At 48.4% G+C, this 26635-nt stretch overlaps 11 protein-coding genes across 11 annotated transcripts; 6 read left to right on the plus strand and 5 right to left on the minus strand.

The window, feature by feature from the left end:
• Nucleotides 1-21: 21 nt before the first annotated feature.
• Nucleotides 22-712, plus strand: F5147DRAFT_779697 (translation protein; the record flags this gene model as incomplete). Its single annotated transcript, XM_041442338.1, has 4 exons — nt 22-94; nt 150-304; nt 352-502; nt 552-712. 4 exons carry the CDS (start codon nt 22-24, stop codon nt 710-712), a joined length of 540 nt encoding a protein of 179 aa, XP_041286828.1.
• A 128-nt stretch (nt 713-840) lies between these two features.
• Nucleotides 841-2748, plus strand: F5147DRAFT_779698 (uncharacterized protein; the record flags this gene model as incomplete). The annotated part of the gene is made up of 1 exon (XM_041442339.1): nt 841-2748. One exon carries the CDS (start codon nt 841-843, stop codon nt 2746-2748), a length of 1908 nt encoding a protein of 635 aa, XP_041286829.1.
• A 435-nt stretch (nt 2749-3183) lies between these two features.
• F5147DRAFT_657714 (uncharacterized protein) lies at nt 3184-4614 on the minus strand (the record flags this gene model as incomplete). Its single annotated transcript, XM_041434309.1, has 6 exons — nt 3184-3297; nt 3383-3527; nt 3555-3622; nt 3670-3929; nt 3976-4231; nt 4279-4614. The coding sequence occupies 6 exons, from the start codon at nt 4612-4614 to the stop codon at nt 3184-3186; spliced, it is 1179 nt and encodes a 392-aa protein (XP_041286830.1).
• Nucleotides 4615-4798: 184 nt separating this feature from the next.
• Nucleotides 4799-5077, plus strand: F5147DRAFT_722479 (uncharacterized protein; the record flags this gene model as incomplete). Its single annotated transcript, XM_041438915.1, has 2 exons — nt 4799-4902; nt 4954-5077. Coding segments are annotated over 2 exons (228 nt in total), but the record flags the coding sequence as incomplete, so codon positions are not given.
• Nucleotides 5078-5083: 6 nt separating this feature from the next.
• On the plus strand, nt 5084-5681 carry F5147DRAFT_822543 (uncharacterized protein; the record flags this gene model as incomplete). Its single annotated transcript, XM_041443738.1, has 3 exons — nt 5084-5108; nt 5165-5189; nt 5246-5681. 3 exons carry the CDS (start codon nt 5084-5086, stop codon nt 5679-5681), a joined length of 486 nt encoding a protein of 161 aa, XP_041286832.1.
• Nucleotides 5682-8887: 3206 nt separating this feature from the next.
• Nucleotides 8888-14750, plus strand: F5147DRAFT_822544 (uncharacterized protein; the record flags this gene model as incomplete). The annotated part of the gene is made up of 20 exons (XM_041443739.1): nt 8888-8892; nt 8949-8967; nt 9018-10247; nt 11058-11224; nt 11283-11424; nt 11477-11482; nt 11555-11564; nt 11615-11827; nt 11879-11894; nt 11951-12516; nt 12570-12921; nt 12971-13266; nt 13321-13424; nt 13476-13575; nt 13631-13667; nt 13718-13871; nt 13934-13957; nt 14011-14246; nt 14284-14463; nt 14510-14750. 20 exons carry the CDS (start codon nt 8888-8890, stop codon nt 14748-14750), a joined length of 4098 nt encoding a protein of 1365 aa, XP_041286833.1.
• A 1575-nt stretch (nt 14751-16325) lies between these two features.
• On the minus strand, nt 16326-16712 carry F5147DRAFT_779704 (uncharacterized protein; the record flags this gene model as incomplete). Its single annotated transcript, XM_041442340.1, has 3 exons — nt 16326-16452; nt 16524-16614; nt 16673-16712. 3 exons carry the CDS (start codon nt 16710-16712, stop codon nt 16326-16328), a joined length of 258 nt encoding a protein of 85 aa, XP_041286834.1.
• A 699-nt stretch (nt 16713-17411) lies between these two features.
• F5147DRAFT_779705 (uncharacterized protein) lies at nt 17412-20232 on the minus strand (the record flags this gene model as incomplete). Its single annotated transcript, XM_041442341.1, has 7 exons — nt 17412-17631; nt 18729-19116; nt 19169-19201; nt 19254-19491; nt 19763-19871; nt 19930-20146; nt 20196-20232. 7 exons carry the CDS (start codon nt 20230-20232, stop codon nt 17412-17414), a joined length of 1242 nt encoding a protein of 413 aa, XP_041286835.1.
• A 409-nt stretch (nt 20233-20641) lies between these two features.
• F5147DRAFT_779706 (uncharacterized protein) lies at nt 20642-21391 on the plus strand (the record flags this gene model as incomplete). The annotated part of the gene is made up of 3 exons (XM_041442342.1): nt 20642-20793; nt 20865-20944; nt 21036-21391. 3 exons carry the CDS (start codon nt 20642-20644, stop codon nt 21389-21391), a joined length of 588 nt encoding a protein of 195 aa, XP_041286836.1.
• Nucleotides 21392-21874: 483 nt separating this feature from the next.
• Nucleotides 21875-24870, minus strand: F5147DRAFT_657719 (uncharacterized protein; the record flags this gene model as incomplete). The annotated part of the gene is made up of 13 exons (XM_041434310.1): nt 21875-22073; nt 22122-22393; nt 22443-22691; nt 22744-22890; nt 22945-22970; nt 23154-23385; nt 23444-23683; nt 23742-23912; nt 23968-24075; nt 24124-24206; nt 24259-24388; nt 24444-24623; nt 24679-24870. 13 exons carry the CDS (start codon nt 24868-24870, stop codon nt 21875-21877), a joined length of 2229 nt encoding a protein of 742 aa, XP_041286837.1.
• A 768-nt stretch (nt 24871-25638) lies between these two features.
• F5147DRAFT_722483 (uncharacterized protein) lies at nt 25639-26603 on the minus strand (the record flags this gene model as incomplete). The annotated part of the gene is given in 5 exon segments (XM_041438916.1): nt 25639-25964; nt 26024-26152; nt 26212-26213; nt 26229-26521; nt 26578-26603. Coding segments are annotated over 5 exon segments (648 nt in total), but the record flags the coding sequence as incomplete, so codon positions are not given.
• Nucleotides 26604-26635: the final 32 nt, after the last annotated feature.

A 26635-nucleotide genomic window follows, 5' to 3' on the forward strand; every position in this document is an offset into this window, starting at 1 on the left:
TACCGTCTATGTACATCATACATGGTACATATGTATGACTTGTTCAGCTCCGAACTGGAGGCATCATACAGTCGCGGCTTAGAAGTCAGCACGGGTGCCAATGGTTCGGGAGTAACATGAATACAATGTAAAACGTATACCTATCCCAGTCTGCGACTTTGCTTCTGATCCTCGTCTCATCGTTATTCATTCCTTCGATGTCATCAAGCCTGGCGCAGAGGTCGATGAACTCAAAAGTGGCGTTACCAGTGGTTCTGTCCTCACAGACGTCCTACTGGCTAGGCAAGAAGTCCAGATTCGTCCGGTGAAAAACACTCAGGGCCGGAACCGCTGCAAGACCATTTTTGGCAGGATCGTCTCTCTGCACGCCGAGAACAATCACTTACAGTTCCAGGAGAGCTAATTGGTATTGGGACCAAGATTGACCCTGCGCTGTGCAGAGCAGATTGTCTCGTTGGTCAAGTATTGGGTGCAATTGAGAAGCTCCCGAGGGTCTATACTGGTGAGCATCCTGGTTTTGGATATGCTATCCCGTTCTCAAGATAATTTAGAGCTTGAAATATGTTCGTTCCTTCTCTGCTGCTTGCTGGGCATTCGTATGGGGGAGAAGAAACAAAGAAAGGTCTCGAAACTCGCCAAGGACGAGCTCCTGCTGGTCGACATTGGGTCGACATTGGCTGATGGGCGGGTGGGACGCTTCGTTAGTTTCTAATATAGAGGCTGGATCGCTTGTTGAGATTAGAAGGTGAGTTTATGAGTCATTTGTTTCTTGTTCTCGATGACTTATGATATTGCAGGAGTTGCATATATGCATATGGTGTAGTCTTGGGCCATTCGTATATGAACGGTCGCATGTGGCATCTCTCCTTGATCAGTACAGGCGAAGTCATTCAGCATGTCGAGTCAGATGTGTACATCGAGGTCCCTCACATAGCTGACAGGGACCTTGCCCTCCGCGCAGGCACCAGCGCAACCCCAATGGACCGCGTAGAGACTAATGCGCGGGTTGAAATCCTGAAGTACCTACGGGAGGCTGAGAAAGAAATAAACAAGGCATTCATGGTCATTGGGCAGAAGAACGCATCGCTATATCCCCACATGCGGGCGAAGCACCCAGACGAGTGGGGGTCCGTCAGTCTTTCAGAGGCTGCGAAGCTGGTGTACGATTATAGACCGGAGAGCTGGCCGACTCTTTTCGCAACGCATAAATATATCATGGGTCGCCCTATCGAGTTTGTGCCGCACATGCAGTCTCAGAGACTTGCGCTCACGTACGACGTGCGGCCAGAAAACCATGTTGTTAAACTGCAGAAAGTTGTGGATACGGTGCGGCAAAGGAGTCCGGAACTGGAGGCGTTTATCGAGAAAGCTCGGGGCCTTATTCTTACTGCCAGAGAGAAGGCTAGCGAGTCGTGGGATGAGCCTCCGAGCAGAGTTGTCGTAAATGATGTCACATTTTCCACAGACAATCGCACCATCCTTGATGTCTTGCACCTTGCATTACGCAGGACGCGTAACACTTGTATTGATCCCTCTTCTGGAGTGGTCACATCCATCATCAAGAGGATTGGCTTGCATGCTCATAAGATGGTGGACGACGTGTGTTCGCGGCAGTTCCTGATAGAGATGGGGGAGATGGCCCCTTGGGAGGATATCGTGACCCAGAGGAAGGAGCTGAATCTGGACCTGACTCCAGACGAGGAGTCGCAGCGTACCAGAGATGAGCACGCTCTTGTCCAAAGGAGCCTGTCTTTGCTGCGACCCTCGCGGGCGAAGGGAAAGCAACCATTAGGACCGGAAGACTTCTATGATCGTGATCCCGTCGAGCATTTGCGACACGACTTCGGAAGCTTACCAGTCTACGTGATTGACGATGTGAGCGCAGAAGAGCTGGACGACGGCTTGTCTGTGGAACCTGTTCTTAACGAGCCTGGTTCGGCTTGGATGCACGTCCACATTGCAGACCCTACTGTTATCCTTCCACCGACTCATATTATCTCAGAGGCAGCACGTCGAATAGGCTCCTCCGCACACTTCATCCACAAGACATGGTCTATGCTACCTCCCTCCCTTACCCACGACCAACTAAGTTTGGGCTCGCATTCTCGGAAGGGAGAGCCTGAACCTGTCCTTACATTCAGCTTCAAGATAAACGCTGAAGGCAACATGGTCGACTACGATGTTAAAGCCGGTCTCATTCGCAACGTCAAAAGAGTCGACTATGATAGTGTGGATCGACTTCTGGGAAACGGAGGTGTTCAATTTGGCTACCCATTCGAAGCACCCCAAACCCCTGAAATCTCCCATGTACCTGTACTAGAATCAAAAGATGTGGAGAATATACGTCTCATGGACAACTTGACGCGCAAGTTCCGACAGCGTAACCGCCAGACGCTAAATCCATTCATATTCTCAGCTCCATCGAGTACTCTTGTGGTTACTGCAAAACCAATCCACGGCGCTCCGACAACACCGACTTGGAACGCTTCGTATTATTGTGGCTTCCCTAACCTTACCTATCAAGTGTACTCTCAGAAGACAATGGAGCGTGGCTCGCGGTTGCTTGTTGCCAACTGCATGAAAACAGCATCTCGCGTTGCTTCACGGTGGTTCGCCGCAAAGGGAGTGCCGATGTTGCGTCGTTCTGCACGGCCTCCGATAGCCCTCGAGGACAACAGAGACATTGAGAGGCTAATTGCGAGAATGTATGAGGATGGATTTAGATGGAGCGCCATCCCCACCTATTAGTCTAGAGCAGCTACGAAAATCTTATGAAGGAGGAATCAAGTGATTACAATAACATGGTTGAATGCATGCCTTCAATATATCACCAGCCCACCCAGCACGGGCTTTCGTCGTCAACGCAATAATGAACTCTATGAAACCTGTCGGTTTACAACCACTACCCTTTACGATTCCCTATGGAAAGCGTAACTCCAGACGCAGGTACGCCTCTTGCGCCCTCTTTGCCTCAAAATCCCATGTAACGAACATTTATGCGTCGCGTAACGTGAATGTTGGAGGTTCGTTGCCGCGTCCATTGACTTACAGGCAAGATCTGACGCGCAAAATCTGGTAGACGCGAGGATTGCTGAGGCACACTTTACACACTTTATGATCTGTTCAAATAGGGCGAGCAAAACAAGCGTGAAGACCAACGAAATTGAGGGGAATGTTTGATGATCAATCAAAGGACTCAATGTCCAATATTTGTAACCCCAGCCGCACACAAATAAGTCTGTAACTACCCCCTGGTCCAACAAGGCTTGGATCTATCTTTGCCATGCCCGTCCACCACTGTTGTATTAGTGTGATCCACTGAGCTGAGGTGTTCCTCTATTGCGTCCTGATTGTAATCTGAAAACTTGCCACATGCGCATACAAACCTTAAATCTTCTTCCCGATATATACGAATATTGCGGTTTCCCCATGCTGGTGTAAAGCTGAAACTGTATACATGCCATTGGTTTAGGCTGCCCTTCTCCTTCTTCTCCTTCTTCTCCTTAAAATGAGCTCTGAGCGATGCACTATTGTCATCAATGTATACGTTGCACCTAGGACAATGTACTCTGTATGTAGGTGTTGCGTTGAGTTTGATGCGCTTTTGCACACCCTTTCCATCCTAATTTCAGATATCAGTGTAATACATGTAGATAATAAACGACTTACCGTCTCACTGCTAGACGCAGTCTCCTTGCGTTTATTATCCGCCTTCTGGACAGCTACAGTGATAGGATCAACCAGGGGCACTGCATCCCCCACTGGGCCATGATTCCCCTGACTGTTGTCTAAGAGTGCTGAGCTATCCAAAGGTACGAGATCAGCTGTTGGGGCAGGGGAGCTGACAGGATCATCCAAGGGCACTATCATATCATCCAGAGGGACGGGGTCGCCCTGATCATCAGAGACTACTGTATCATCCAGGAGCACTGTATAATCTAAGAAGATAGGATTTTTAGAGGAGCGTGTACGCACCTGCAGCCTGAGCTGAAGAGATCTCAATGCAGACCCCTCCTTCAAGTGGGGCAGCATGATCGGTAAGAACCCTTTCAGCGACAAGAACGTCAGGTGTGTTGGGTTTGGTGGGCGGCAAGGGCGGTTTGGGTTCAGTGGGTGGCGAGGCTGATTTGGGTTGAGTGGGCGGCAAGGCCGATGACAATGATGTTGCGATGGGTGCATTGGCCGCCCGAGGACGGTAGTCCACAGTCTTGACAATTGGAGTCAGACCCTCCTAAGTAAATCAGTATCAGACTATGATGAAGTAATGATTGTACATACCGCTGGATATGAAGCCTCCACAAATTTCCCCAGTTCCTGCGATGACAATGAAGCAGCAGGACCGTAGATGGTCATGGGTGTGTCTCCCGTCCCAGGCCCTGGACACTCGACTGACTTGGCATAGTGCTTGCGCACTCGGTCAATTTGGTTTGAAAATCTACAACCGCGGTATCGGAAGGGGCAGCAGAATGTACCTGCGATGGCAGGAACTGGCCAGGTACCAGCAGTCTTCTGCCGATGTACACATGCCTTGCAGTGCTTGCCGATGACCTTCTTCTGATCAACCTCTTCAAAGCGCAATACAGTAGCACACCCTGTACACGTCCACTCTGGCATGGTGGTTTTGTGTAAGGCTTTGCTGAAGTTTTAAAATTTTATAGCCAGCGTCAAAGCTGACCAATTGTCTGGAGTATTTGACGCGTTGCAAAGTAGCGGGGTGAATCGTGACTATCAGCAAGCTGGACCATTTCAATGGCAATTATCATTGCCGCATGCACCCTTATCATTATCTTACTAAGCCAGCATCTGGATAGTGAAACAACGATACCAGGCCGCAAGACGTTTGCCATTACCGCCTGGACCGCCTGGACGTTGGCTATTAGGAAATACGATGCTAAAGTCATAGTAAGTCATTGTCAGGACACCAACATGATCTCTATCTAACCCCTCACGCAGTGCGCCATTTCAATTCGCGAGATGGACAGAACAATACGGACCTGTGTTCTCGCTCAAACAGGGCCATAGGATTGTCGTAGTTATAGGACACCATCAGGTCAGCGTAAAACAATACATTGTCTAGCCGATAATGAACGACCACCTTGCACCACAGGGTCTGCGCATCGCACGAGTAAGGACATCATTTGAAAGAACTACCTCATTCTGGCAGGTGCGACTGTGATTGGGAACCATTGGTCAGTAGGCAATCATTTTCGTCCTCTCACCTTTAAGTCTAACGCTCGTGCTTCAGGGCTATCGCAAACGATCCTGAAGTCTTTCCAGAACCACAGACGTTTAATCCCCAGCGTTGGATTGATGATGCAGGTCGTGTGCGCGATGATCTCCGGTTTTTCGCTTTCGCTTTTGGCTTTGGCCGTCGGTCAGTGGCATCGTTCATCTCTCGACCATTTGTTATGCCTTACTTGAAAATGTCAGAGTGTGTCCCGGTCAACATCTCGCAAATCGGTCGGTCTTCGTCAACACTTTATTCTGTGGGCAATCCTGCCGCGAAGATTGACACGCTTGCTCATTTTGTTTTGAAAGCTGTCATTGAGCCCAAGCCGAGCCGCGGCTTTGGCCGGAGGAGGGACTCATGTTTGCGAGAGAGAATAGGCTACGCAGAGATAAGACGCGCGACCAACACGATCGTACACTCACTTGGTCTAGTAATCGCGAGAGGTGATTAATTGTTTGGCAAGGGCGACTTGGCGGAAAATTCGCAGCTTCGTCCCATGATCAATTATAGCCCACGATTCCCTTGTTCGAGATCCCCGAGCGCCCATTATGTCTTCCACTGCCGCTAATGTGAAAAAGACGTTAGCAGTAACCCCCTGCAAGACGATACGAGGCCATACCAAGGGAGTTAGGGGCATTGCACACCTGCCCGGTGGGCAGCACATCATCACATGTTCGAGCGACAGCTCGCTTCGACCATGGGACCTAGAGAGCGGTGTACAGATAGGTAGCGGGTGACGAGATGAAAGGGATAAGGCACTACTAATAATGGCCATGTCTTTGTCTCCAAGTGGCAAGACTATTGCCAAGCGGAGACTATGACGGGACAGTGAGGTTGTGGGATGTCGAGGCGGGGAAGGTTGTCGTGAAATGGAAAGGACACACTACTTTGGCGCAGTCAGTGTGCTAGAGTCCAAATGGTGGGCGAGTTATGAGCGGATCACATGATGGTACGGCAAGAGTGTGGGATGTGGAAAGCAGCGAACCAGTCGAAGGTCTGAATCCAATCAAGACAGGACACGAGGCGGTGTACGCAGTGAGATACTCACCTGAGGCATCAATGATTGCCACAGGAGGATTGAACAAAATCTAGGACGCGAAGACGGGCGTGCTGCTGTCCACAATCGAAACCGATCAAATAGTTTGTAGCTTGACCTGGAGTCCTGGACATCGAAGCTTATGTTAGTCAGAACCTGCAAGTGGAAAATCGTGTAAATATATGTAGAATCGTGTGAAATCGACAAACTGACTGAACAATCTAAGCCAAAGACACTTTATGACATTGAAGCTCGGTTGAAGCACGTCAACCAAGGGAAACTTGGAAATGATTCACAGTCCATGATGGTCATGGGTAGCAAGCACGGGAAATTTGGTCATGGCAAGGGGGACCGTTTTACCCCTTGCCATGACGAAGCTGCTGAAATGGCATCTTTTCGAAAAAAAATCTCCTAGCCCCTCTTTCACATCATCAGGTCACGTGGGGTGATTATTCTATAATTAGCAATTAGCAATAATATAGCTTACTAATAAACGTAAGTATATGCACCAACCCAACATCACCCCATTGCTCTCGTTCCAAGTTCAATTCCCTTGGATAGCAGAGGTACGGAATTTCATCGGGCAGTAACTTACCCGTATCACTTACCGTACAGCACAGATCTACCCATACACCAAGGCAACATGGCCAAGGCAGCATGGGGTTGAAGGTACCCATCCAGTGTACTCGACATTTCTCATGTATGCCTGACCAATGAACATTTCACCCAGCTTCTTTCAAAAATGGCTGAAGCATACATGTTTCTCATCCAGAACGACCGATGGAAAGTGTTGTCGCGTGGATATGTCAGCAAATGCTCGAGTGTTCTTATTTTTTTTGCGATTACTCCAAAAGCAAGAACTTTTGTATGTCTACTGGCGGCCTGCAGTCGTCATCGAACTCACGACATTGCTTTCCAGGGATCGGGCTCGGCAGAAATGTCATCGGAAGCCGACGACGCAGTAAAGAGATTCAACACCATTTCGACGACCACCATGTTCGACGACCTCATGCAGCAGTTTCGAGATAGGGCAGTGCGAGACACGGCGGTGTTGGATGGTGCCCAGGAGCTAATCAAGTGCATCATGTGGTAGACTCTTGACATTTTCTTACATCCATGCTCCAGTCGAGGACACAGACCTGAGCGGGATGGCGTATGCGAGAGAAGCAGGGTTAGACACGAGAAAGAAGTGTTTGCCAGGGACCCGAGATGAAATCCTGGATGAGATCACGACTCTGGCACGGGCAAATCATCCATTGCCCATACGAATGCAGATCGCTTCCGCCAGCTTGGATGTGCCTGCTATCCTGCTACTGCTTTGATCGCACACAAGCAGCTCAGCGACGCCACGAAAAAGTTTTCACAATGATCGCACGGGATCTTGCTGATCGGGAGGAGCAAATGCGGAGAGCGTTAGCAAACAGTGTCCACGTCACTGAGTCTATTCCCTGCATCACTGTGGTGGGCACGCAACCCACGTTCTATCTCGTCCCTGTCACCAAAGTGCTCAGCATTGCGATCTCTTTGGCACAACCGTCGGTTCAGGGAAGGCATGGAGAAATACCAGCATATAGGCGCCTCGCTTTTTAGCGTTTTGTCGCATTCAAAGACCATGGTCTGACAGACGTCGCGCGTGTACCTTCAAAAACACTTGCGTCCGCAATTTGACCAGAATCCTCCCGCTTTCCAATATATGGGATCATCATTAGCTTCTTCATCCGGCTGGTGATATTCTGCTAGTTATATTTGCGTATGTCGACTCGCGCTCCGCTCTCTTCATGCTACTTACAGATTCCTTCAGGGACCAGATGGATGAGCGTATCCCTGCTATCAAACTCAGGCACAACAACCTCTCACGAGTTTTTGGAATCTGCAACAGCTGACTGGACGTACATCGACCCAGGCGCAGTAGTACGGTCCGCGTTGAGGCTGTCGTGTTTTATGACAACCAACCCGGTCCGCCAAAAGCATCAGAGGGCGTCACAGTGAAACGGGAGGCCTGCTGCGCACCATATAGCATCATCGTAAGCTTGCAGGCACAAACCACATGCCCTAGTCAACGGAGTGCGAGGCCTATTGGTGATGCTATCGACTAGGGATGAGGGTATCCCAGCATCGCTTTTTCCTGCGACCAAGAAGCCACTGCTGTGCTCTTGGCCGGGATAGCAGTCTTCCAGACCGCAATCACCAGATGCTCTGGCTGCACTCACCACATGGGCATCCATTCGCCTCTGATTTCACCTCGACGACCTCGAACACGCAGAAGAATACGAAGCATCAACGTACCTCCGGATGATGATAGTATCTCGTCTTCTGAATGTCGCTTGCGTGGACACTACACTCTGAGCGGTACAGGCATGAGAGGCACTGCGAGCACATTCACCCAATCTAGCGCAACCGACTCACCGTAGCCCCCCCCCACGCCCCACATCTCATTGCACCAAAACATCATCCTCCCTAGCCGATGTCGTTCCACTCGCTCGCTCCAACAATTGTACTCCTCACGCTCCCAGGGCGTCTGGCACACCCCCCAACTCATCCAGACTTTTGATTTTTCTCTTTCTCTCCCTGCGCGCACTAAAACAATGCTTATCTTTTCCTGCGCTCGCACCTAATCTACGATGTCGTACTTGGATGGAGTTGGCCGCACACTTTTGGCCCTGCTTGGACAAGCTGCACAAGCCGCCGGGCAGCCACGCATGTAAGTGCCTACTTTCGCGAATTGGAGGTCTTCTGATCCCGTTCCTGCAGCCAAACACTGCGTCTACCCCACCCCTCACTGGGCACCTAGCGTTGTTGCAACAGCTGGCTTTGACAGCAAACGCCCCCAATGGTGCTCCAACGCAACCTGCAATCCAATTGCGAAATACACAACCCTCGTCTGCGCCACAACATCCTCACCCTTCTCATCTAAACAGCGAGCCACAACCTTATTCTTCCTCACACACCCAACACAATCCTGGTAGAGATTCTTGGCAGAGCCGTTCAAACCAATTTGATCACGGAAGAGAGCGTGATGGTTTTCACGATTCCAACTCACGCGGGGGATTCCAGCGTGGTTTTCGTGGTCGTGGTTGGGGCCGGGGTAGATGGGATGATCGTGACCATGATCGTTTCAAAGATAGAGATTGGAATTCTTCACCACGGCCAAGAAATAGCCGTTCCAGAAGCCCACGCAGATTCAATGTGCAGCGACCACGTCCGTATAGTCCGCCTCAGAGACCTGCAGCAAACAGAGATGTAGCCCCAAATCAAAATGCGGCAAAACTTTCTGAAGCTGGAAAAGACGAGTTTGGACGAGATATTAGACCGTCTTCTGCCACTCCTCCTAGAGCCGCATCAGTCGATGCTCAAACCCAGCCTCCGATGGTTCCATCTGTAAACCTTGCCCGTACGGCGGCACCCGAAAATCGTGTACCTGTATCAGACCAGTTGCCCTCGGTAGCTGCCAGTACATCTACACAGAAAGTCGAAACTCGTAAACCGAGTTCGGCGCCAGCGCTGCAGCAACCAGGACTTGATCAATTTGATATCACAACGTTTGATTTCACTGCGCCCTCATCGTGGGAAGCATTGGGAAAGATGTGGCACAGTACTTACGGCGATACACCGACTCAAGAAGAACTCATGCAGTTTATAATGACGGGTGGTGTAGTCGCGTTCCCTGGTCAGGCAAATGCTGTGCAAGCTGGTCAGTGGCAGGAACCAAGTTGGAGCGCCCAGTCCGCAGGTCATGGACGTGGATGGCAAGGGGTCCGAGGCCGAGGCCGAGGATTGGTGGCTAGGACTCATGGTACCCTCGGGCACGGCAATCACCGAGACGGTGGACACTGGGGTGAAGATGCCCAACACGCGGACGCCATAGTCCTTGGCGAAGCAGGCGGCCAGGATGGCGGTCACGGTGAAGAACAAGCGTACACGGATCTGGCGCAAATAGGAAAAGAGGACTTGCCCAATGCAGACCCAGACGATCCTCAAAACGTGGGTTCGGGTCGGATGCACGAGTGGGTGATAAATGGGTCTTGATGCAAGAATCAGGACAATGAAGCATGAGGGATCCAAGCGAACACGGTGTATATTATCTCTTGTAATTATCGCATACTCATATAGCACGCATGCAGAATCTGATTTGGTGACCGTACTACTACTTATCACCAGACCCAAGTTGGATGCGCTTTACTTCCCATTGCCTTGCCAAGTACAGAGATGGGGGTCGGCGTAGCTAACAGCACTACAGACATAGTCATTGAATGACACGATATGTAGCGGCGTTCACGACTTGAAGAACTGGGTTGTGTTCCAGTTTAACCGTGACAAGATGCAAACTGTGCCACATTTACATTGCACGAAGACATGTCAGTGGACTCGCCATAGTACCAGTGCAAGCCTCGCAAATCAGGTACCTCGATCAAACGATGTAATTATGATATCGAACAGTTGTCGAACAGGAACAGTGACTGAGTTTCTCCACAAGGTTTTCAAACTTTATGGGACCGAACTGTCTGTTAGTGCCAAGTTGTGTTAGGCAAAGAGTACGCAAAGCTGGGTTGTTGTCTACCGTACATATTTACAAGTTATTAGCCAACTGGCCTGGCACGACGCCGCGTGCGTCCAGCCATCGTATTGGTTGGACTGTTGGGTTGACCCAATGGTTGATCGTCTCGATTGCTCCCGAACTCGAACAGTTGTCTAGACTTCGAGTCTCTGGCTCTAAGTCTTTCATGTTGTCTGCAGCCGTCCGACCGACAACGCGTCTATTCAGTCCACATCTGAACCCTGCCTTTGCAACAGGACTTCAATGCCATGAATGCCGAGAATGGATCAGCAGAAAAATGGCTGACCACTTTCACCAAAGCTCTTCGTGCAAAGCTTCCGCAAGGCATGTTTACTAGTTCTATTATGAGCGATGGGGATGTACTGACAACACGCTGCAGGTCAATACATTTTAACGCACGCACGTGAGTCTGCCTTAAAATCCAGTGATTGGACCTGGCTGACTTCTCGACCTTTATCTAGCTGTTGCTCCATGGTAATTAGCCCAATCGCATTCATGCGACCCGCCGCCGAGTTGAATATCCCTGTTTATAGGTTCTCCTCAACGTACTCTAGTGGAGCTTATTTGACGGTCAACAAGAATATTGGATCGTTAATTGATTGGGTAGGTGCGAAAATCGCTGTAAATTATTGCGAGCTCATTCGCTACCCTACAGTACAACGTTCAAGCAAGTATTTTTTTTTGAAAAAGGGTAATTTCATGATACCAATACACCTTTCCCGGTTTCATATAGTTCTACAATCGTGAGCCATGCAGTCACTTATCTTTGCTCGTCATTGACCAGCTATTCCAGAGGGCACGACTGAGTACACAACGTGTTCTGGCCTCCTTACGAAATTGTCTTCGACGTGGCCGAAGACTTCAGTCTTCCAGATTGCTGCAGCAGGAGTATCTTTAGACAAGTTGGTGATCTGCAAGCCAGCCACCACCGCGGATGCGAGCAATGGCTATATGAGCACCACCCTACTCGCCCAGTGTGTAGACCAAGCTTACAAGCAAGGATGGGGTGCGTCTAATATCCTGTGTATTCATGAGCAGGGCTAACCATAATTTTCAGATGCTGGTGTTATGGTGTGGGAGGTGAGCTAAGTAAACCTGTCTGGCGAATGTTGCTAATATTAATCTGTAGGCACAACGCCACTAGTGCATACTCTCCTACATCATTACCATCATCTTCTCGACCCTCTACTTCATGGGGAGGGGAGGATTTACTCTCTCGTCTAAGATCTTATGCCCACCTACTCCGCTCCACATTACAGCCTTCCTTATTCATCGTCGATCCATCTAAAGCCGACATAGACACGCACACCACTCGGATATTCGATGACGATGCTGTGGATGATATCCTTGCGCAATCATCGTATGCTTCTTCGCACTCACCTATACCTGCTCACAGGCGACCATGTCCATTATCTAGTGTTCCTGCAAACCCTCCCAACCCATATTCCACTCATTCATCCGCTTTACATCGCTCTCTTTACCCGCCCTCCATCTCGACCACACAGACTAGCTCACAAGCACGGATGGCGCTGCTTTCAAATATCACTAGAGCCACGCGCCACGCCGCGCAAAATATTCTTCCTCATCCTCTCGCTAAGCTAATCGTCCCGCATCTCCCAGACCCTGTCAGGAGTCTGGTCAATGTTAATGGCGACTTGGAGTGGTCAGTTGGGTGGAGAAAGGGGGCGTTGGTGAGTTTGAGAGTGCGAGGGTATATCTTGCTCGCTGGGCCTGCATAGTGGCTGAAGAAGGCGACCGAGCGCGTAAACGAGAGGCTCAGGCATTGCCCTCTTCCTCCTCGAATGTGGTTGAAGAGATATCCCCGTTGGGCGTGTTCGAGCTTCTTCACTCTACGATCAACCTTCCCTCTCCCAAAAGGTCTCGAGACCCGGCACACCCAATAGACGAGGCGCTTTGGGCGAAGTGGTTTGATAATGATGGACGACCGAAAGTCAGACTTGAAGAGATGAGGCGCCAGGTTTTTAGGAGAGGCATCACTCCTCATGGAAGCCTGAGGAAGAAAATGTGGCCCTTCATACTTGGTGTCCAAGAATGGGACATCACTGAGAGTGAGAGGGAAATGAAGTGGGAGGAGAAGAGGTAATGTTGCATTCTCCACCAGATCTATATCTTCTGACCCATTCTGTAGAAAGCGATATAATGAGATCAAAGATGAGTGGTGTGGCGTGCCTAAGGTCTTTGTCAGACCGGATGTCCTCGAAGAACGTTACCGCATTGATGTGGATTGTCGTCGCACGGACCGCACTCAGCCACTGTTCTCCAGTGCTTATGAGGATACCGCTGACAACGGCCTAAATGGGAACCGCCGGTATACTACGATCTCTCCTCAAATGTCGGATATCGGTGCGCAATCTCCCAGTAATGAACACATCGGTCGTCTCGCAGGCATTCTCCCCACGTACAATTTTTACAACAAAGAGCTTGGTGAGCGGATTTGGTTTACTACATTCATGTGCGGTATTCAATAAGAGAGAACAGGGTACGTACAGGGCATGTCGGACCTTTGCGCTCCTTTGTATGTTGTGATGGGTTCCGACGAGGAGTTGACCTTCTGGTGCTTTGCGGAGGTAATGAATTGTATGGTGAGTATATGTGAAACCGAATGATGATTCTGCCTCTGACTTTTACAACAGATTCAAAATCTCCTTCGCGATCAGAGCGGAATGAAGAAGCAGCTCTCGACGCTCCAAGAACTGATCAGTGTCATGGATCCTGATCTATATCGACATTTAGGTCATTCTTAAACCCTTTCTCTGCCTAAATAGCTATCTGATCTTGTCTGCTGCAGAAAAAACTGACGGTCTCAATTTGTTCTTCTGCTTCCGGTAAGTCTTGAAACATACTGACAAGGCATTCTTGACGCTGTCTGTCCCAGATGGGTTCTCATCACTTTCAAACGCGAATTCTCTTTTGACGATGTTCTGTGTCTATGGGGAGTGTTGTGGACGAACTATTACAGCAATGAATTTGTTCTCTTCGTCGCTTTGGCGGTATTAGAGTCCCATCGGGATATGATCCTCCGGTATCTTGTAGAGGCGTGTACCCTAATTACCTGCCATGGAATCTCCTCTCTAACAAGGTATTCGATCAGTTCGACGAGATTTTGATTTTGAAGGTGAAGTCTGAAGTTCATTAGCCTTGCCGAAAACTGAGTCTAATTTCTTTTAGTATTGCAACGAGCTCAGCATGACCATTGAACTCGATTCTACTCTTGCCCAAGCCGAGGTTCTATTTCTGTCATTTGCTCAGCTCGTTGCAGACTTTGACAGAAGGCGAGCGGATGAAGCCACTGATTCCACGAGTAGTGTGCTACGACGACGGGGGACGTCTGCCTCAGAGGACAAGGCGTCTTTGTCAAACGTATCTGGAGCTGCTGGTACCTGCCGGGCCTGTTGTAACTGCTAGTACGTGACCTTATCTTCTCATCTCTAGGTTTTGAAGTTTTGGTGATGCCAAGGCAAAGACCGCCATGCTGAGTGAGCGCCCCTCTGTTCTCGACTTGCCATACTTGATTAATGTCCCTAACAGCCGGCAAACTCAACTCGACGTCCTAACCGACCACATCGAGCGATCAAAGCGCATATTCGTCAAACAAAACTTAGAAATTAATCTCGTTTCCCTGTAAGAATACTGCTACTTCTTACGACGATGCTGATTATTGGTGCAGGCAATTTGAAGCACTGCAGTACGAGCTAGCTTTGTCGCGTATCGACACACTCTTGACAGAGTTAAAAAAGCTAGATGGCAAGATGATTCTTACCGAAGTACACCTGCTCGAGAGCCGCGTCTACCCTGGCACTGGAAACCTCTCAAAGGCCAAGGTTGGTCCATCGGGCGCTATCCTAGTACATTCATTCCTTACGTCCGTCGAATGGATAGGCTGCCCTCGCTTCTCACAGGACTGTTAATAATAGTCGAGAGATTAGGTTTGTTTTCGCTTGAGCCTAACCGTACGTGTGAGCTGCTTGAGAAAATAATTGCGGTACAATTCTTACCCGGCGAATGGAGTCGTGGTCAAACTTGTCGATATCGGCCGGAGTAGTAAGTCCCATTCGTCTGCTGCAGTTCTTGGACGGTTCCTCAGACTTGACATGCGAGTCACCGTTCATTGAAAGATATCCGTTGCCATTCACCATGACGTTGACACCATTGACGGGTGGCTGACGGGGGAGGATAGAAGTGGGATTGGCTACCAATGATTCACATCGATGTATGACTTAGTAGCTGCGAGCACAGGACAATTTAAGGATCTGGGTCTAGAGATGCTCGGGTTGATTCCTCAACCCAGTCTCTGACTCTCGTTTTCAAGTCGACTGTCCTCAGTCGCTTTTTCAGGTGTAAGACTGCACGACTGGCGAGAGTGACTCCACTTAAACCGGGTGACAATTTGCGCTTGCAACTACCCGGTAGAGGCTGATCTTTGGGTTGATCAGACTTTGGGGTATGACCACGTGTAGAGTGCTGTTGCGACCGCATGGAGCGTTTACTTCCGCGAGAAAGTCTCTCGATGTCCTCGTCGTCTTGGTCTTTCTTCCTCTTCCCCCTCTTTTCTAGCTCCCAAGCCCTCGCAGCCTTGAAAAGGGCCCAAGTATCGCACAAGAGCGTAAGTCGTTGTGTAAGTTCCACAGACTCGCTTGTTTGTGGCGGATAATGTTCAAGTGTAATTTGTTCGATATGAGCTTTTGTGCATTTAGGACCTGCATTGATGACCGCAAACGGAGGCGCTACGTGACATTCATATCTCGTCTCAGTGTCTTTGAGCGGAGTCGGGGATTTTTTTAGGTGCAACATCGATGCGTTCAGCTTGCAGCAAGAGGGCATCCCCCTTCAGAGACAGCCTGGGAGAGTGAGGTTGCTGCAGCCCAAGCCCGCCGGATGGTTGGGGATAGTTCTTCCAGTTTGTTGGGCACTAACACCTGAAAACGCATGAGCTTGTTTGTTTCTGAATAATTCTCGCTATGGCGGTAGTGGGATTTGCCCTATGGTAAATTTGGCCTCAATGGCAGAATTTTTTGGTGGGAAGGGGTGAGGTATGATATTCCCTAGTTGAGAGATGCGGATAATACTAGGACTTCCCAACCAGGTTGAACCGTTCTACACCGAGTTAAACAAAAAGGTAGACAGAGACTCGAGTTCAAGATCATCGGCTGGCACGTGACTCATATATCACATGATTGTGTTGGGTTACACCATGCCACACGAATGTGAAGGTGCCGAAATAGAACGACTTCGCCAAACAGAGTTGCATTATTCGTAGCAAAAAAACCATGGTCTTTGTTTGTTGATCTGTACTTGTCTTCGTAGATTTGCGCGCAGGCTGAAATCGAACGAGTTCGCCGAGAAAAAGTGGGTTATTCTCAGCAAACGTGATCTTCGTTTGTTGACGGTGGTACTATTTCACTAGGACACCGAAATCGAGCAACTTCGCGCGAGGCTTGCAGCTTTAGAGGGCTGATATTGCATATCATCATACCGTGAATTAACTATGCCCTGTTCCATCTCTCCTCCATATTCCATAGTATAATAAAGAGGCAAGTGCACCATGCAACGTCCTCCTGCTCAGTATCGACGATAGCGGAGTTGGGGATGAAAGGTGCCACAAGCAGAAATCTGAAAAATAAGAGAAATTGAAAATTATCATTATGAGTGGTATACGCGCGCGGTGTTTGCAAAGGACGCACCGTCGATGTGGTTCACTATTGATATTGATGGACGCGTAAATACCTGCAGGTATGCGCGAGGAGGGGACTTTGAAATTTTTCGCGCTGATAACTGTAGATAGAGCAGGAGGATCACAAAAGAGATACGAAGGTGATACAGAGTGACCTACCTTCAAGTCTTATGGATTGGAGTTCTGCGCTACTGGGCATGATGGAACAATGGAATAAAATGATGAGGATCGATGCTGGGCTTAGTGGTGGGTGGAATGAGCGGTAGGAGAAGGTGGTAGGGATATGTGGACTGTAGATGAAGTTTGGCTGAGAGGGTGAGAGGAAGATGAGGGTTTAGGGGATGACTGCACGTGTAGTTGTTGGGCACGATAGACGCTGGTATGATTAGAGTAAGCGCTGAGACCAAAGATGTCCGAGTAGAATTAGCGGGAGAACCTGCGCGTGGGCACATCAGCGAACGTGGCACGCCAAGGTTATACGAGACTCTGAGCGTTCTGTAATGTTTGCTACTCCTGGACGGTACGACTCGTTTAGCACACGAAGGCAAAATGAAGAATCGAGTTTATTTTGTAAAGTAAATACAAACCGGTGAAAACGATGCAAACAAAAAAAGCTAAACGATTATATATGAGTATGATTGAGCTGACAGTGCCATGGGGCCGGAAGGATGATTGAAAGTGTTATGGAAACACCAGGGACGGTTGCGAGAGTATGAGTTGGAATTCAGATGATATAGCTGAACGCGGCGGCAGACGACGACGTTGCAATGAGTGACGAAGGGAGTGAATGCGACCTGGACCAAGGTCAATTAGTAGTACATCAGTCTTTACTATACCTGGGCAGCATGTCTACCGTTGATCGAGTCGTCGTGTTTTCCTGAGCAGTAGGAGACTCTACTTAATACCAGCAAATCTTATCGTAGAGTCCTTTAGCGAAAGTGAGACCAAGCATGCCCTGCTTCTTCAAGTTCATCCCGTGGATACGAGCGAAAGACCGACCACCAAGGTAGCGGGGCTCAATCAAGGGCAGCGTGCTCACGAAGGTCTTGCCATCGAAAGGCGTGAAAGGCTTGAAGAGTTGAAGACGGTCGCTCTTGGGGTCAACTGTGAGCGCAGCCCTTGTTATACCATGTTCGCATAAATTATAATGCCATTGCTGGAACGAAACAGTTAGCTACACATGAAGTTTTGAAGGCTCACGGTGACAACAACTTCCACCATCTCCACTCTGTATCTGAATCACAACGCTCACGCCTGGCCTCACATTACGCTGTCCGCCATGCTCAAGACTGTCGAGTTGTGGATGATGTCGACGAGCGCTTAATATATCATTCCGTTGCGGCTTGATTGCGGTGATCGCAGGAAGGATATGGCGCATTATTGATGAGATCCAAAATGTTTTTGCTGAGCTCGCGCCGAGGCTGAGCGCTGAACGTTAAACTTCAAATGTCGTCGTGAGTGACACTGGGGTGGATCGAGACTGTGAGTCCTGCAATGATCATGCTGAAACTGCTTGGAGAGCACAGAGGCAATTTGACAGACGGCTGTTCCACGACATCAAGTGGCAATTCACCGTTGGGTAGGCACTTGGAACTGTCCTCCTCGATTACATAAGCATGTATGTAACATCTACAGAAAACCCAATACAAGTATGTATGTGTATGCTACAGGGATCGTTGATGCGCATGCGGATGTACTACTACATAAGATGGATGCAGATGAAGTGGGTAAAGATGTGTGAACAGAAAGTACAACCGGAAACAATCACCTCGAAACCTTAGATTCAGATTGATATCAAATGCCAAAGGGGAAAAAGCGACCGTCCGCCAAGTCCCAACACCCATAGCCTCCCCATCGTCCACTATAACGGTAAATCAGGATGTGTGCTTGGATGTCCACACTCCCTGAGCACATCGAACGTGTCTCCAGATCGCAACTCGAGGAACGGTAGACCACGATACGACACTCCAGCAGGTGGAATACACATATGTATGGCAGCACATTGGTAGAGCGCGCGCAGCCCTTGCAAGTCAGTGGTGCGTCGAGTGGGGGTATGCGGCGAGCTGGTCCGGGTAGGCGTGGTTGGCATTTGGTATGCAGGCAGCACACTATCTGCGGTATGATAACTTGGCCACTGAGCTCGGAGCTCCGAGGCTCTTGACAGAACTCGACCGCCTTCTGTGCTATGGCTGTCGGAATGTGTCTGTGAGCTTACACTTTAAGCTCGGTTGTCTCTGCGAGCCACGTGATCGGGAGGTGCAGAAGGTGCATGTGTAGTGGATGCAGAGTGTGCAGCGCGCTGAGGAGCTTGAGTGGGGCAACCGATGAGGGTTTCAAGGATTGGAGAGAGGGGAGGATGTGTGCGTGGATTTCGTGCTCGAGTTCTTGCGTGAGTTCGACTAGACTGCTACATAGAAACGCGTCGAAGGCTTCGCTCTGGCCTGTGCCTCCGGCATCCGGTGAAGGAGTGGGAGTAAGAGTGGAATTGTTCGGGGAAAGCTCGGGGCCGACGGTGACGCCAAGTTGAAACCAGGCGTACTGCTCAATGATAGCAAAGAAAAATTGTGGGCATTTACCAGATGCGAGTCTCCAAGAGAAGGTCGCTGTTGCCCTGGAGACCAAAGCAGGCTTTCAGGAAGCTCTCAAGCGCGTTACGCTGCCTGCCGAGGCTGTTGACAACGTCGGTACCTGGGAGCGTACATTAGCGTGATGATGGGCTATAAGCCAAAACAGTACTGACCAGGTTTGACGAGAGGCGCCTTGAACATGTATGAAAGGAGTGACAAGACGGCGTGGAGAGGCGCAAAATCAGTCTGGCCCTCCCCGCGGTATTTGACTCGAGTAAGCAGCTCAGTAAGGATGGTCTTGATCGTAGCAAGGACATTGTCAGGCGTGTCGTTAACACCGGGGATGATGTCACTGTAGCATTCCGTGTTCGCAGTCCAGAAAACGACGACACGATCAAGCTGGTTCTCGGCCTAAAACGGCAAATCAGCGCTTCATGGTTGGCAGCAATGAAATCGGGATAGTAGATGGAAGGAAGAGAACGACCAAGGAGGGCCATATGCGGCTTGACCTAGCGCTGAAGATCGTAGTCGAGCACCTTGGCACGTTCCATCGCCTTGTCCATGGGCAGACTGGAAATGTCCCAGCCACCAAGAACAAGGTCATTGGGGTGTACCATTGGAAGCACGTCAGAGATGGGACATGGACTTCCTTACCTGTGCCCGGCTCAGTGCTAATGCGAACAGGGGACGCATGGAGGACAGAGCCAATGTAGTTGGGCTGCTGGTTCCCTCCTTGGTGTTCCAGGACATCTGGTGCCTGTTTGCGATGATGGTCACGCAGAGAGTGGAGTCTGCCATCGCGCGTGCATGTCAGATGATAGTACATTTCGAAACTTATAGATGACATACCCAGTCTTGCCAACCTTGCGGGTTGTTTGGAACTCATAAGGCTTGACAGTAGGCAAAATAGTGAACTGGCCATCTGAGACCACGACATCAGCACCGCGGTTGAGGTACTTGGCGGTGATATGATTGTCGGTGTAAACGGTATTTTCGGACTGGACGGTGATGCTGTTGGGACGACGAACGTCGGTCGGATGAACTGGAACGATTGACTCCAGAGACACTTCAAAGACACTTCAAAGACTTCGGATCAGAGACGCCATACTGCTTACAAAATCGAACCACGTGACTGTTCAGTTTTCCTTCCATACTATTACCAGTAACTACCGCACCGGACTCGGGTCTCTTGGCTACTCACATTGCTCTTCGATCTTGTCTCGTTCCTTCTCGTCCAACCGTCTTATTGCTTCACGCCGAAATTCGGCGTGGACCAAATCTCAGCCTCCCGCAGCACGTGTTCACTCTTATTGCCCCAACTCTCCAGCAACGTTACTTCTCGTCCGAACCGTCTAAGTGTTTCACGCCGTAATTCGGCGGGTCTCCACACCAGATCTCGGCCTCCCGCAGCACCTGTTCACTCGTGCAAGAAAACAGTGACTCGAAGGAATTAAGGCACACGGTATGTAATTAGATCATCTCGGTACCTTGACTTGCATTGACCAGATCGGTGGTGTGTGCAGAATTGGCGCCGTATTATAAGTTAGTAACTTCTGCGGGTATGCCTCATTCTGCGTTACTCGAATTAGCCATCCGCCAGTTTATGACTGGTGGTGTACGTCTCCTTGACGCTCTATCGACATTCACTGCCACTGAACTCACAACCTACAACGACTTCGTCACTCTCACCATCATCCCCTCACCCTCAAACGAGTAGATCTCAAGAAACGGGTGTGCTCGTTTTCCTAACTGGTATCTTCCGCCGCTGATAATATTTCCTGTAGCTCATTACCGCACCAGAAGTTATCTGTTTTGCCCGAAGTCCCGATCCTTGGAGACCTCTTAGACAACCTTTACGACTTTGGTACGTTTCTTCGCGCCCACAATCCACTTCCGAGGCCCCTGTTTGTCTGATGTGATTTATAATGACTGACATGTCGTGTCCATGCCCATAGCGACCCTCGAGCAGACGCATCTCCTGCCCTTGCGACTCCTCTCGCCTCATACCCGCTACTATGTACGAGAGATGCGCATTTTGGCATACAGCCAACTTCTCGAGTCCTACCGCAGCCTCACTCTTGAAAGCCTTAGCGGTGCATTCGGCGTCAGCGTCGAGTTTGTTGACAGGCATGTGTTATCTGCACGTGTCTTTGTGCACGGTCCTCAATATGCTCTGACCTTGTTCTTGCAGAAAGCCCTTCATCCTCTCGCTTGCTTGATGTCAGGACCTTTGTCAATGGCATCCGGCTGTCATCGGACATATTGGGCAAACGGCACGTCAACCGAAACGACAGGCTGTGCAAGCCGTTGACGTTCGAGGTGAGTTGGTGGTCTTGCACTCTTGCTTCTAGTTGAAGTGCAGGAGGGCTGATGATATGTTCGTTCTCAGTGATAAGCATCATTTGTGGTACAGGGACGAGGACGAGTCGTTCCTGTTGCAGTCACCTTCGTTTACATGTAATTTAGGTCTGCGGTAGCGTGCCCTTGCATCAATCGAATATGACATTCACCCTGCCATCCCCTTGTGCCCACGTTATGAAGTTCGACAACTAACTTTATCGACGTGTCGCTATCACACTGACCTTCGCAAACTGAAAGCCTTCTGCAGAGTTTTCAGAGACATGTGCGACGACCTAAACTGCATCGATGTCAAGGAGTACATTCTATCCGAGCGTACTGAGTTATATCAACAAGGCTGAGATTGTACAACGGCGCTCGAAGTATTCCGTGACCCTGTGCTCCCGAACGTCGATCATGAAGGTGCTTCATCGACCCCAAATTTCGAAAGAGGTGCTCAAACTCCCGCAGCCCCAAATGGACTAGCGAATGTGAGTTTCTGAGCCCTCTGGTGCATATCCCGAATCTTAGTAGCCTGTTGTTGGTCCTTTTTCCTCGCTGTCATGGTAATGCCGATTGAGAGGCATTCACCTTGTGATTGAAGTACACGGTTACCCGGCATGATAGTTCCGTGGACGTCAGAAGAATCAAACCACCTTGTAACTATTAGCGATGAGAGAGAATTACTATCGAAAATCACACACCAGGTAGTATTGTCCACGTTGCGAATGTAGACCCCCCACTCTGTAAATGAAAAATTCCATTCATCATCTCTACCTCTCCTCTCAAGCTGGGTGCTAATGGTCCACGAGACATCGTGGTCTTTGTGCTGTGGCGCAACGTAGTTACGGCAATAAAATGTAACACATCCGGTGGACCCAAGGCGGTGCGCTTTTGCCTCTGATGTCACATTTTGGAGATCTTTGACAACAAGAGGAGCAGCGTATGAAATGGTACGGAGGAGAGTTTCTGCATCCTAGAATCATACTGTGAGTGAATTATAACATGGGAAAGTGTGAAAGTACCTTGATATGCCTGAAAATTGCCTTGATATCTTCTTGAGTGTCACCACGTAACATAGGATAGGTGGTGTAGCAATCGCCTCTACGGCCACCTTGGGGCTGACGTGCGCCATATGGGATCATCTTTCCATAGTTATAGGCCTGAAATGCAGCACCACGTTTGACACTTGGATGGTTGATGATGCTGCCATGGTTGTCTTTCATTTGTTGAAGCGTGCCGGGTTTCATGGCAGAAAAGATAACACCACCAACCTACAGTGATATTAGTTGAGAATACATGAAAAAGATACAAGTAAAGGCTTACACAATTTTTGGTTTGCTTGTCAATAAAGCGAACAGCATGGCGCCCACATCTTCCAATGATGTCAGAACTTGCACTGACTTCTGTCAAACCTAGGCTATTTGGGTGATAGCATACTGGCTTAGTAGTAATCTTGCTGCTCCTGCCAGTCTATCAACATTGTGTAAGTTTTGATGAGCCCTAAGATTTAGTTGTGCTATATACCTTGGGTAGAGGATAGTCATCAACATCTGCACAGGTTATGACAGATCCTTGGAATTTATGAGCATCTGATCGTCTTTCAACTTCCATCTTCTGCAAGCACTTGTCTTGGTTAGGAAGATTAAGGCAGGTTATACAAGAGCGTGAGTGATCCCTATCATCTTTTATAATAATTAGCATACAACAATACTAGAATGTAAGATTAACTATACCTTGTTGTCCACTGTCAGTAAGAGGTTGCTGTACTTTCAAGGTTTCTTGAGCTTTATTAATCCAAAATACTTCCTTCCTGACCCTTTTGATATGTTCTCGATATTCAATGACTTCATTTATGATGCAGGTGAGTCTCCAAGATTTCAAAGAAATCTTGGACTTTGCAAATGTGTCTCGATTTAGAACCTGTGAGCTGATAAGAGAATATAACTCTTTAGGCTCATGCTTCACCTATGAAAAAATTCATTAGCTAAGGAGAATGTCATGTATAAATCAAATAAAGGCTTACAGAATAGCCACGAGCAATTATGGAGGGGTATAACCAAGAGTGATAGGCTTGAATAAATGACTCTTCATTATTCAGAAAGCCTGCTGCAAGTGGCTGAGAAGCAGTAGGAATTAAACAATGGGTATTGTCAAGTTCATCTAGTGCTTGGATAAAGGCCTGTCCTAATGGAAATTTCTTAGCCTTTTTGTTGGATCCTTTGTCAAGCATGGGTTTGACAATAGTATGAAGCTCCAGTGATGCCTTGAAGTGTATTTCATGAATATAGCAGTATGATCAGAATATCTGGAACTATGCTTACCTGAGATGCAGTACTGCTAGTGGGAAGCCCAAGTGACCATAGACCAAATACAAGACCAAATTTATTCTTCCACTGATGTTGTCTAAAACTAGTAGCAAGGTGATCTGATGATAACTCTAGGGAGGTATCAGGTTTGCAAATGAAGGCCACCATATCAAGAAGACCAGATTCCTATAAACATAGTGGATCAGTAATGTAAATAATATAGTCTTACTATATCACTGACCTTCACAGCATTTAACCAGTGTGTACTCTTATAAGTTTTTGAACCTATTTTATGACAGGCCTGAATCACTTCAATGATCTGTTCCTCAGTCATCACTAGCTGAGTGTGCTAGAACAATATTAATGTTTATGAAATACAAAGAAATATACAACTTACAGGGATGTTTGAGGCTATAAAGTAAGCTTTAAGATCATTCTTCCATCTTTGACAAATGGATAAAGCTTGGTTCTCAGAATAGTCTTTTATATATATTAATATAATAATGTATCATTGTAGAAGGATTAAACTTACTTGAAGTTCTGGACTTTGTCTTCAGAATCTCTTCCTCAGAGAAATCTGATTCTGATTCTGACTCATCCTCTGAGTCTGAGGCCATGTCATTCAAATTCAGTTGCCAAGTGACTCTTGAAAGAGGTTTGAGCTAATGAAAATTATGAGTGATATCTCATTTAATTATACTGGTGTTCAAAACTTACAGTGCTCAAAGCTTGTTGCTTAGCATCTTTAAGCATCTCCTGAACTTCATAGTTACTTTGCTCCTGGTTTGAAGCTCCTTTAGTTTTTTTCCAAAGCACAGAGACAAAAAGACTGAGAGACTCATGCAAGGGCAAGTGCATGCCAATGGTCACTTGGGTCCAGTTATAGACAACAGAATGCTATTAAATTAAAGCACTGATTAGTATGATATAAAAATATAGAATAGAATCAAACCCAGTTGGCATAGCTAGTATTGGACTTGAGGTCCTCAACTAGCTTATCTAGAATTGTCTGTTCAGTATTCCTGAGCAACCTAGTATTAATGGATAGCAGGTTCCCAAAGGTAGATACAAAGGGCTCTTGAATAGCATAGGAATGGTCCTCATCATGGAGATAGACATCAGTAAGAGATGTGAGGTGGGACATTGTATAGCAGCCTGAGTAAGCTAGAAGAATGATATGCTTGAAGTTGTTGGCCAATATCTGCTGCTCACATCTCTTTATATACTGTGCAGATAGCATATCAACACATAGCCTGACATAGCCCATACTACTAACTTGAATCTCAGATCAACATGTTACTAAACACAGCCACATGCATACATCAGATCAATGCATAGCCTGGCAGTGCCAGCACATCAGATCAATGCATAGCTGACCATAGCCATGATATGATGGCATAGTACAATGTATCAACACATAGCCTACATCAGATTGAAGCACAGCCCTGGCCAATGACATTGGCCAGGGCTGTGCTTCAATCTGATGTAGGCTATGTGTTGATACATTGTACTATGCCATCATATCATGGCTATGGTCAGCTATGCATTGATCTGTCATTGGCCAGGGCTGCGCTTCAATCTGATGTTACTGTGGCCATCACATCACATTGAACCTTGCTCCGCAGATTCCATCTCTCACAGCTACAGCATCAAAGAAATTTTTATTTTCCTTTGTACTTTAAGCTTTAAGTTCTCAAGCAATGCTGTAGCGACTATTCTCTGCTTTGGTGCTCTCGGTGGCATTGCAAACATCAGTAAATCGGTAAGCCATTGATATTCCCATCTACATATTGTAAGACTAAGGACGGAGCGATTTCCAATATGGTGTCGATGCCATGTGCGCACTCCACTTTACCCTCATTTATCTGAGCATTATCCGCCGTGAAGTCGTGCACATATGGTAACTTTGGTCAGTACTAGACCTGACATTTGCATCACGCATCAACTTCGAAAATGTAGTTTTAGAAACTAACGAGTATGCATATATCTCGCGTGTGAACGACACCCCGCACCCCTCAGGATCAAACCAACACCCCAGAACTCCTTACAATCCCTCTCCAGCTCTTCCAAACATAACTCGCAAAAAAAAGCCGTCTCGTCCAAAGCCTTTCCTGCATGCTCAGCATTCTCCAGGAGCAAATCCAAGAATGCCGGTGCTGTCTTTGGGGAAGTCAGTTGGTGAAGTTCAGCGGCGAGGTAGATGGCGGAGATGGTTGCTCGGCGGGTGTACCAAGATGACTGGTGGGAGTGGAATTAGTTATAGATTAGTTAAACACATGCGAAAAGAAGTGTCAAACCTCTTGCACATCGCCATGAGCGATCCAGCACGCCTGGTTAGATACTTGAGCAGTATGTTTGATTATCGGCGCAGGGTCCACCGGGAGCAGAAGTAGAGGTAATAAGGGTGAGGAAGCGAGGAGTGCAAATGCCTAAAACACCAAGCATAAGTAATTTGCGTGACAACCATCAACTAGATAATTTTTAACGAATAAATATCAATTACCTCTGGAAGGTGCTCCAGCACCGGTTCGTTGCTCTTCAGCCTTGCCTTCAACACATCTCCCATTCCCATCTTTTCTGTCGACTCTTCCTTCATCCTACGCCTTGCATCATCAAGCCACGCATGCACGAGCGTCCTACATGCATCGTCTCCTGGGCCAAACAGCGCAGTCACGCTCGCGTCTGGGAGAGGATTAGCTAGTGGTGTGGGTAGGGACAACGCCGACAAGGACAGCACTTCTTGGGTGAATCCATGGTTTTTGACGAGCGGAAGTGCGAGCTTTAAAAGTTTGGCACTAGAATGGACCTGTGTTAGAGCTTTAACGTTTAGCTACAAAGTTCTCGACCAAACCTGGTGGTGGTCATCTCATAAGAATATCAAGCACGTGACTGCAGAGATGAACGTTGCA

This window comes from Suillus discolor (assembly GCF_016758755.1).
Source record: "Suillus discolor strain FC423 chromosome Unknown F5147scaffold_91, whole genome shotgun sequence".
NCBI classification, from domain to species: domain Eukaryota; kingdom Fungi; phylum Basidiomycota; class Agaricomycetes; order Boletales; family Suillaceae; genus Suillus; species Suillus discolor.